General features: G+C 34.4%; 2 protein-coding genes across 5 annotated transcripts; one reads left to right on the top strand and one right to left on the bottom strand.

Moving 5' to 3' along the window:
• Positions 1–1,724: 1,724 nt before the first annotated feature.
• Positions 1,725–8,455, top strand: LOC143304702 (omega-amidase NIT2-A-like). Of its 2 annotated transcripts, XM_076627218.1 has the most exons (5): positions 1,763–1,847; positions 4,397–4,589; positions 5,419–5,603; positions 6,005–6,173; positions 7,214–8,455. In XM_076627218.1, the coding sequence occupies exons 3-5, from the start codon at positions 5,520–5,522 to the stop codon at positions 7,225–7,227; spliced, it is 267 nt and encodes an 88-aa protein (XP_076483333.1). In that variant the 5' UTR covers positions 1,763–1,847; positions 4,397–4,589; positions 5,419–5,519; the 3' UTR covers positions 7,228–8,455. The 2 variants fall into 2 exon arrangements, with proteins under 2 accessions (XP_076483331.1, XP_076483333.1); XM_076627216.1 differs by lacking the exon at positions 4,397–4,589 and having other exon boundaries at positions 1,725–1,847.
• On the bottom strand, positions 2,936–3,775 carry LOC143304701 (venom serine protease Bi-VSP-like). 3 transcript variants are annotated; one of them, XM_076627215.1, is made up of 3 exons: positions 3,729–3,775; positions 3,460–3,657; positions 2,936–3,247 (listed from the first exon to the last, which is right to left on the bottom strand). In XM_076627215.1, exons 1-3 carry the CDS (start codon positions 3,745–3,747, stop codon positions 3,168–3,170), a joined length of 297 nt encoding a protein of 98 aa, XP_076483330.1. In that variant the 5' UTR covers positions 3,748–3,775; the 3' UTR covers positions 2,936–3,167. The 3 variants fall into 3 exon arrangements, with proteins under 3 accessions (XP_076483330.1, XP_076483329.1, XP_076483328.1); XM_076627214.1 differs by lacking the exon at positions 3,729–3,775 and having other exon boundaries at positions 2,936–3,080; positions 3,152–3,247; positions 3,460–3,727; XM_076627213.1 differs by lacking the exon at positions 3,729–3,775 and having other exon boundaries at positions 3,460–3,727.
• Positions 8,456–9,957: the final 1,502 nt, after the last annotated feature.

The following is a 9,957-nucleotide window of genomic DNA, read 5'->3' on the forward strand; positions in this document are numbered from 1 at the left end:
GTGGCTACAACTGAATTAATAGAAAATGATAAATAACTGTGTATAACACTAACACATAACTGTGTATAACAATGACACATAACTTTTACTTACATATCAGTCGATAAGGGATTACTGTGATATCCTGTTGATGTTTCTTAAGGCACTTGATTAGGTGTGATACGGTATCATTCCTTATGGTATACTGTAGATAAGTATTTTAGAAAATGACAAGAATAAATATAAATTATTCAGAGGTTCCAGTTTCGGCTTAGACATAAATACAGGACCATTTGCAAAGAAGAAAGGGTGCGTTTCTACAGCCTCGTTATAGTAACCATGAATACCAATCTCTGAATTACTGGTTACTAAACATAAATATCCTATAAAATTTAATATATTTCTTTAATTTTTAATACATACATGAGTTAGTAGTTCTAAATTATGAATCATCCTACCTGTGATATTACACTTTTCCTTATAATATCATCACTCAAGTGAACAACATTAAGATCATGTAAACCATGTCATCCTATCTTACTGTGAAGATACTTAGTTATGTTATCTAACATTATAAAAATATCATCAAATTCAAGTCCTTTTATTCACATCACATGGCCACGACCATCTGGTTCTTCGTTATATAATGTTCTAAAATTTGTCGTACATATAGGATGTACAAACCGTGATATCAAGGTATCAGTTCTTCCTTCCCAAGGGACAGTTTCATTAAAATTCTGATAGAATTAAAAATTAATCATTAATATTCTAACAATCATATATGTTAAATACATTATAGTCAACGATATATACCTGAGCGAATGTAGGGGTCATTCCTTGATAATTATAAATGTCATCAGCCCACATCATTGTGCCACTTCTTTGTACTCCAGCCTCTAGATTAACAGCCTAAACAAACATACAAAATTTTATAGAAGCTGTACAAAATATAGTATATATGCGCAATATTGAAGCGTTCAAGGGGATATAAAGGTAATGTACATCACATACACGTGTACTCTCATGCAACAAAATACAATTAGATTTAATAGTATAAGCTCTTTTATTCATCATAATAGATTGGAAATTTAAGTGTCTTATGAGGGTGAGTAAAAAGTTACCCGCTCTGTCGGTATATAATTTATTTTAAGCAATTGTCAAAAAAGACATACATCATTTTTTGACGTAATCACTCAATTTCTGTATACACTTTGTCCATTTGCTGAAGGATCTTCGTATTTTCTCATTAAAAAATGTTTTGGGCTGAGCTGCGAACCACGAATGCATCGTCGTCTTCACCTTTTCATCAGCTTTTTCGGCATCCATCTCGCACAAACTTTTTAAAACCCAAATCTGTCGTGCACTATTGCATAAGCAGAGCCGTGGCTGATTTGCAAATGATTTGCCACATTATCCAGCGTCACTCGTCTATTCCATAGAGCATAAGTTCATGAGCACGTTCAATGTTGTCATCGTGGATGTGGACGGGCGTCCAGCTGTTTTTTCATAACACTTCTGCGATCTTCTTTGAACTTTTGTGCCCATTCAAACACACTTCGTGACAAAACACTTTCTCCATAATGTGCATTAAATCTTTGATAAATATAGGCATCAAACATAACCTTCGACCACAAGAAACGAATCACAGCATCCTGCACTGTTTTCCTGCAAATCACCATTGCAAAGCGCCATTACTCGCGCAACGGTCACAAACGAATTGACGTAACACAATGAAACCTACGCAGCAGCAATGAACAGATATTGACGTCATACGAAGAGTGCAGATGGATCAATACGGTGGACAGAAGTTTTAACTATCTGGAGTGCGGATAAATTTTTACCGAGAGTCGTATAGGAATCTATAATCTGTAAGTACACCCTTGGCTGAATGGAAATTTCTCTTACATATAGCCAAAAATGCAGAAACAGTGTATTGAATTGGAAAGTGATAAAAAATAAGTGAAGTTTCGAGGTTGCATGTGATTGCATGAGTACACAGGACGTTTTTAGCGAATAAAAAATAATTTTGAAAGACACGAGACTTATCTTGTATTTTATGCACTCTCTGTGTCTGAATCTCCAGAAGCACTCTATCTTATGAAGTGTTTTAGATTAGCCGGAAAATTTTGTATGTACATACAAGAAGTATACGATCTAAGTGGAATATTCCATTATTCTCTTGATACAACAGAAACGAAATTTACAGAACTTCTCAGAAAGTTGGTTTATTATTACCAAATTAATAGAATTAATATACGTTTATCATCTTTACATACCTAAGTCGTGAAGGTTTATCGTGCGTAGAAAATTAGTGTCGTTTCAAAGTTACATTTCGTACATTTTAAGCCTATAATTTGTAACGTACAAAACAATGTAAATTTGAGCTGTTTCTTATCTCCACAATAAGAAAATCCAACTTTACGTTTTTTACACAATGATATTTATGGAACAGTAATATCATATTACTGCATCGCTTGGAGAATGAAGTCAAGGTACGATGTGACCCTAGTGTAAACGCTGGGATACCCAGCTGTGCCGCACTTATAAGCATAAGACACAATACCTATTAAATACAAGGTTAATTCATGTTGTATCAGCAGTGGTCCGCCGCGGTCAGCCTGAAAGGATCGTTAAATTTTTAATCAAAGATACTGAAATATATCGATCGAATTGTATTGAAATTATACTTATATACAGTAATAATCTTCTATTGATTTGTGTATTGAAATACTCCAATTTATAATGTACATGTTATATGTATTTTGAGCAAAACTAAGATTAGAAGGAAATTAGATTAAATACCATAATGAGGTGTGAGAAGTGGGCAAAACTATTGAATTGTGTTTATCTATTATTTCTAATGTTTAAGACGTCGATTTGATGTTAATTCGAATTGACGTGTCTTCAGATACCGTATAGTTTGTAGTAACTCTGTAACTTAATTACCGTACAAGAATCCTCTCTACCCTGAGCATGTTCGGTGCATATTATACCATCAGTGATATCAGGTGCATTAGGAAATTTGGAATAAGCTATTTTGCATTCGGCGTTCTTAATCACTGGCATTTGTACTTCCATTAATGCATTACGTCGTGGTCGTCCTACGAAGAAAATAAGAAAGATATTTAAGACTGGAACTGTTTAATTTTATTATAAAATTGATATCACTTACTATATCTTAATGCTCCTCATCCAGCAACAAGGGGGTTATAGCCGACGAAGTTGCTCTTTCGTAGGGGCTCTTTCGTACAAATGGGATATACGTACCCTGAAAAATAAAAAAATAAATGAAAATGCAGGAAACGAATGACCAAAAGTATGAGAAAGAATTGTACACGCTTTATGACACAATATATGTGTAGAGTAAGAAATTTCAGAATATGATACTTCAGTAATACTCAATAGCATATATATATATATATATATATATATATATATATATATATATATATATATATATATATATATTTGAGGACTTACTCGAAAATGGCACCTCCTCCACCAATCTAAGAATGGCAATATTATGATTGTGTATGTTTTCTATTCCACCCATATGTGCACAATGTGCTGCGGTCAAAACATGCCTAGCCGATATCAGGGAACCTCCGCACTTCCATAGTGGTTTGTCTGGGTTTCGGGGATTACGAAAACCTAATGCAGCGATCCATGGCCAAGCGCCTAAAATGCAATAGTCATAGTTGTGAATATACATAATTTTTTCTCACATAACGAGTAACAACGATTATTACCTATTCGATATTCGATCATACAGCAGACGATAAGTATATACGTACAAATACTCTGAAATAGAGATTTGATAAAGACAGAAATTAAATTTTTATTCCAGTGGAATAAAAATTATTAAATAATTCTATATAATTTCTATTTGAACTATACTGAACTATAAAGCTCAAACGTGTAATTTCTACCCTAACAGTTTTTGATCTCTATCCATATTATTACTCCTATATCAATTTTTTATTTCAAGCAAAAAGATACTCTTCCTAACATGAAGTAAAAGAAAGAAATAATTCAAGTTAATAAGTAAAGTTACTACCGATAAAATCATAGCATTATTATTTAGTCTAATTGAAATATACATTGATGTGCTGTTTAATGCCTTTAAAGTTCATTCTTTGCAGTAAATGGCTTATTATTAATCGGAAGGAAAGTCATAAAACGTACCAAGTTCAGCTGGTTTACCATCGACCACCCTGGTATGAGAGACGTTGCTAAAACCACAGTATGGTGGTCGCAAAGCCTTATACTTATACACAGTTTTTATTGAAATTTCTCTCTTCTCTTTGTTTGGATCGTTCGGACAGCAAACGATCGTAACATTGCCCTGGTATCTGCACACTGATCGTCTATAAAAATCGGTGGCTGTACGGTACTGTATCCGCCATATTTCTTGCAGAGGTTTACATTTTCTGTAGTCAAGGCACCTGCCTTCTTGATTGTCCGGTGTGGTACATTCTGGATCAAACAATTTTAAAACATTTATACAGTTCAAAGATGCGTAAGAAAGCGATACCGATTACTCAACCTTCGAAGTAAAAAGCCGATCAAGTCCACCGGATTGCCCTACAGACACGTATTAATCCGTAAGAGTTAGTCATCATGTTGATAATAATTATCTAAAGAAACTCACGTGAAAATATAAAATTTTAATTGTTATATTAATAATTTAATTATAATTTAATAATAATAATTTAATTTAAAATGAGTGAGGGCTAGGAGATCATTTGTATCGGTGGAGATAGGAGTTAGCGGGCGGGAATTGAGGACTGCTTCTATTTCTATGATAAGAGTATTACTGTGTTAAGCTCATATGTTTCTGTTTCTCCACTCGCGCTGCGCCATAATATCCTTTGATATTTCCGATCCTCTGGTCGTACGAGGAATTGCCGATACATTTTCTCGATGTCGCCAGTGAGTACGTACTGATGAGCGCGGAATCTAATTAATATACAAAATAAATTGTGAATTGATTCGAGAATATAGGATTTCCCCATTTTCATGATTATCGTGATTTTTGTATAAATATATTTTTTAAGATACTAATAATTAGGTACTTATAAATTAGTATTATCAATTATTTTGCATTTATAATTCCGCCTCTAGTATAAGTGTTAATTGAAAACTAACTTTATGTTTCAAAAAGTACTAGCAAAGTCGTTGAGTAACAAGCCACTGATGCTAACACAAATAGCATTGTCGTAATTAAATATTTCTAAATATTCATTTTTCATTTTGAACCTGTAGAAACAATTTATTATATATACTATTAGCTAAGTAATTGCATATTTAATTAAGTCGAAATATAAAACTTAGTTATTTTGATAATTTAGAAAATAAAAAACTGACAAACATTTCAATTTAATTTATGGTTGGAACAAAAGACAGTTATTTTTCATTAATTGAAATATTGCAATGCAGAGTACTTTCCAAAATACGCCGAGAGTATTCCTGATGGTGAAACGAGCGTTGCTTCATCGAACGCAGCTAAAGAAAACAACATCTATGTAGTTGGTGGTACGATGCCTGAAATAGAGGGCGATAAATTGTACAATACCTGTACTATTTGGGGTCCCGATGGAACTTTGATAGCAAAACACCGAAAGGTAAGTAATATATTCCTTTATGGCTTTGAATTTGAAAATATTGGGGTGAAGAAAGTGACTCTATCTAGGAATAATTTAGGAATATACATATGTACATACGTATACTATAACCAATTCTATAATTTACGGTTTATAAAATACGTTATGATACGGGAAACGCCCATTTTTGTTGTAATGTGTTTGTTGTTGTATAAATTTTTCACATACTTAAAATATTATTATACTTATTTTTTCTCCTTTTTAAACATTATTAAATGATAAGATTTTTTAATAAAAGAAAGTGATAAAAACGCTGTCAGTTATTAAATAAAAAATAATTAAAGTTTAGGAGTTGGTAATTTTGATATTAAATTACAAAAGTTGCAGCAATAGAATTGGCGACCACATTTTTATGTTATTAGGTACATCTATTCGACATCGACATTCCTAATAAGATTACTTTTCGAGAGAGTGATTCACTCAGTCCTGGTAACTCCCTAACGACGTTCGATGTGAAGGGCTGCAAAATAGGTATTGGCATTTGCTATGATATTAGATTCGAGGAAATGGCACGCATTTATCGGAACAAAGGTACAGTAACTTAATCGATCAATACTTAACTAGCAAAAAATTAAATATCTTTCTTAAATATATTCTATATAAAATTAATATAATCTGTAACTCTGTATAAAAAGAAGCTTAATTTTAAAAACCAGTATATTTGCTGAAAATGAAACAAATAAAAGAATTAAAAGCACAATAAGAGGACTGTCCTCGCATATTCAGAAATGATGGAATGTGAACCGTGCAACTACGAAGTTAATTGGTATTCGGTGGCTTCATATTTCCTGCTTCTCTGGGTTAGGTTGCCAAATGCTGATATATCCAGCGGCATTCAAAATGACCACTGGACCATTGCACTGGTCATTACTTCAGCGTTCCAGAGCGAATGATAGTCAATTATACGTTGCCTGCATATCACCGGCTCGTGTTCCTTAAGCAAGTTACGTCGCATGGGGACATACACAGTTGACCAATCCCTAGGGAAAGAATCTTTACGATTTGGAAACTCAAGAGAATATGGCAGTCACCGATATCAAAAAAAAAAAAAAAAAACTGGCGAACCGTGTGTTACCACAACGAGACACGCGATGCTATTTGTCGCTTTAAATTGTGCCGCAACTCGTTTTTGAGATCTTTGCCAGGGGCACGTTAAAATATGCTGAAAATATATTTCTGGCTTTTCTGGGGTTTAACTGAAATATGACAAATAACGTTGTAAAACATATGTACTTATGACTTACAGAGTAATTGAGTGTACAAAATATATAGTATACAAAATAGCCAGCGATTTAGGACTTTAAAAGATCAAAAGAAAAGAAAAGAAAAGAAGAAAGATAATATGTTGTGGCAGTCTAAGTCGATCTAAGAAAATAGATAAAGGGAGGGAGGGGCAAAGCTAGTTAATCTGGAAAGAATCCAAGCGTCAATTTCAAGCATTTACAGAGAATCAAGCGGGCTGGTTAAAGTCGTGAGTTGAGCAATTATCCCGCGTTAGGTTCAATCAGGTTAGTCCCACGCGAAATTGATCCAACCATGCGAAAACGAGTGTATTCTGATTTCTGTCGCAGATACTTCTGGCTAGTGCAGTACCTACACGGTGGTTGTTGAAATAGCCGCTTCTCATCTACTTTCCGCAGCGCGGACATCATCCTTTGATCCCTTACGACTAACGAAGTTTTCAAAGATGTACGGCAGTTTGAGATTCTACTTGAAAATGATCATCATTGCGGTCTGTGTGCCGTCTGCTCTTCTTTTTGTTCTTCCGTTAAAGACTGGTAAGTTGATACTGATTAATTATGCGATCGAAACCCTATATAATTGCTATAAAAATTCCGCTAATATAATATTCCTTCTTTCTTGTATCTGTCTGCCACTCAGGTCGTTTTACTAATTACAATAAGTAATTTCGACTTCTTTGCGCACTCTTTTAACGCATTCTAGACCAAAAGAAATTCATATCAGTCAGTAGGCAGGGGTATAATATACATATTTTATATATAACTTATGTAATAATGTATATATCATGTTAATTTCATATTTTTTTCAATATAGAATTATTATGTATGTCGGGTTTACATTAGAATTAGGGTTAGGGGCGTGAAACGAATCTTCGTTTGGGTTACACGTTGTCGTTATGCAATAGAGAAGACATTGACTAGTGCAAATACGATTATTACAGAACCGGACAAGTAACCGTGGTAGTTAGGTACTCGAGAAACTAATGAAAATGATCCTAGGTTCAATAACGAATCCGCGGTCGACGGGATGATAGATGAACGTACTCACAAAATCAAAGTCGGACGCGTAATATTCACTGATCGTAAAGAGTTACTCCTTTCATCAATGAGATCGCGAGCGAGAATGCCTTTCCCGTCCCGATGATGCCACAGAGGAAAACTATAATGGGGTGTGTCTAAGGATACGAGATCATCGGGTTCATCGAGAAAAGCCTTTGTTCAGAAAGTAAGGGAAATTGGCGTTGTTGCTAATTGGTCAATCTCCATATCGGTGGTTAGAAAAAGATGCTAGCCGCCCTCGAGGGAAAGTTGCTAGTGGGAGACGCCGCTCGTTGAAAAATATGTCTCCCCTATCTTCCCGTAGTTGGGACAAAGACTGTTTGTCTGTTTGAAGGACTTTAGTTAACTAAACCTTAAGATTTATAACGGGCCCTCGGGCTAGTCGAACATGTACTGCGGAGACGCATCGACATCTGGCAATCATCTTACTCGAAGAATAGGGTCTGCGTGTGGCGAGCCACGGGACAGAAACCGTTGGAATGTTTACTGTCGCGTGTCGCCACGAATATTTCTTTTAAGGAGAGCTATAGAATTACTCCATACCTTTGTTAAACAAAGCGTTCATCCCGTAACCGCGGCTACGTTCGGCGACTGACTGTGGCCTCGAGCCCAAGCTCATTATCACAACTCTCGAACAATTACAATCGGATTGAATAACTACAATTGTTCAATTACAGACTCCGGTGTTCTTTCATCTCCGACATATATATATTTTTTACATTTGTAGTTGCGCACAGATTTTATTAAAGAAAAGTGTTAACAATGTGTTTTCATGATTTATTTCTCGCGACTGACTTCCATTAATCCCTAATATTCCTGTCGCTATACGCGTGTAAATCTAACATGGCTGCTCATAAATGTCATCAGTAAAGTTATAGTGACGGGTCTTTAGTTTTGTTTAATATCGAAGTAATTTTCCGTCTGCCGCTCGCTTTTCCTTATTCTACCGCAATTAGAACATTTATTTATTAATATTGCTTTAAAGTGACAAAAGTATTGTTCGTGTGAATATACGTATATATATATATATATATATATATTTATGTTGTGTGTCATTTTAATATGGCTAATGTTTTGTAATTCTTCGATTGCGTTATTTATTGTTTTGAGTAGTTTATTTTATAGAGTATTCGATAATATAAATATATATATATATATATATATATACGTATTCATATGCATATTTCTCTTGGCAGTGTAGTATTCATACGAAATGAAATGTCAATTATTTATTTATCCTTTACCGGAATGTAGGCTAGTTTTAAGTATGTATCTTAGATTATCGGTTTGATAGAATTCGCACACATATATATATTTCTGACAATGTAACCTTCATTTCTTTAATAATACAATATTGTATGTTTTATGTATTCGTTAAACTATTAGTTTTTGACTTCATGTATACTTATATTTCATAAATTGATAATATTGTATTTGTTGCATAGTATTGGAAGCACTGTCTCTAATATTTACTAGGTTATTACATGTTCGGCATATATGTTTATACTTATATGTAACTCTCCAAATTGATTGATTGAAATATATTTATATATATATATATATTCCTGGCGTTTCAATTATTTTCCCCTTTTGTAGTTATTCTTATTTCCTGGTTTATTTAGAATTGTGTGTATATGTATTTTGTTTATTGGTTGGATCCGTTAATCGCCCTCGTTTTGTTAATCCTTCCTTTCGTTTCGTAGTGCCGTGTGTTCCTTTGTGCATTCAAATCCTTATTCGCGTGTTTTGTATAGAATGGTTTTCTTGTTCTTGTTACGGCGCGTGCGGAGCGCGGGACGTGACATCCCCGCCCTTGGAGTTCAAATTTCCAAAGGAAATTTGACTGATGGTATCTCTGAGTTCGCTCAAGGCGGACGTAGATGTCGTTGGTAGTTGAGTGACTACCGGTGTTATCGATATCCCTTGAGGTTGTGCAGTTTGATCATCGATATTTCGTCTTCTTTTGAGGTATAGTAGCGGGTGGGTGACTGAGCCGCATATTGCTCCTAATAGGG

Source organism: Bombus vancouverensis, unplaced genomic scaffold, assembly GCF_051014615.1.
Source record: "Bombus vancouverensis nearcticus unplaced genomic scaffold, iyBomVanc1_principal scaffold0049, whole genome shotgun sequence".
Classification (NCBI taxonomy): domain Eukaryota; kingdom Metazoa; phylum Arthropoda; class Insecta; order Hymenoptera; family Apidae; genus Bombus; species Bombus vancouverensis.

Coding starts and splice junctions, on each gene's coding strand:
- LOC143304701 (XM_076627214.1), bottom strand. CDS start 3,691: ATGTATATTCACAACTATGACTATTGCATTTTAGGCGCTTGGCCATGG. Junction 3,248..3,459: donor GGAGGAGGTGCCATTTTCGA/GTAAGTCCTCAA, acceptor TTTATTTTTCAG/GGTACGTATATCCCATTTGT.
- LOC143304702 (XM_076627216.1), top strand. CDS start 5,520: ATGCCTGAAATAGAGGGCGATAAATTGTACAATACCTGTACTATTTGG. Junction 5,604..6,004: donor TGATAGCAAAACACCGAAAG/GTAAGTAATATA, acceptor TTATGTTATTAG/GTACATCTATTCGACATCGA.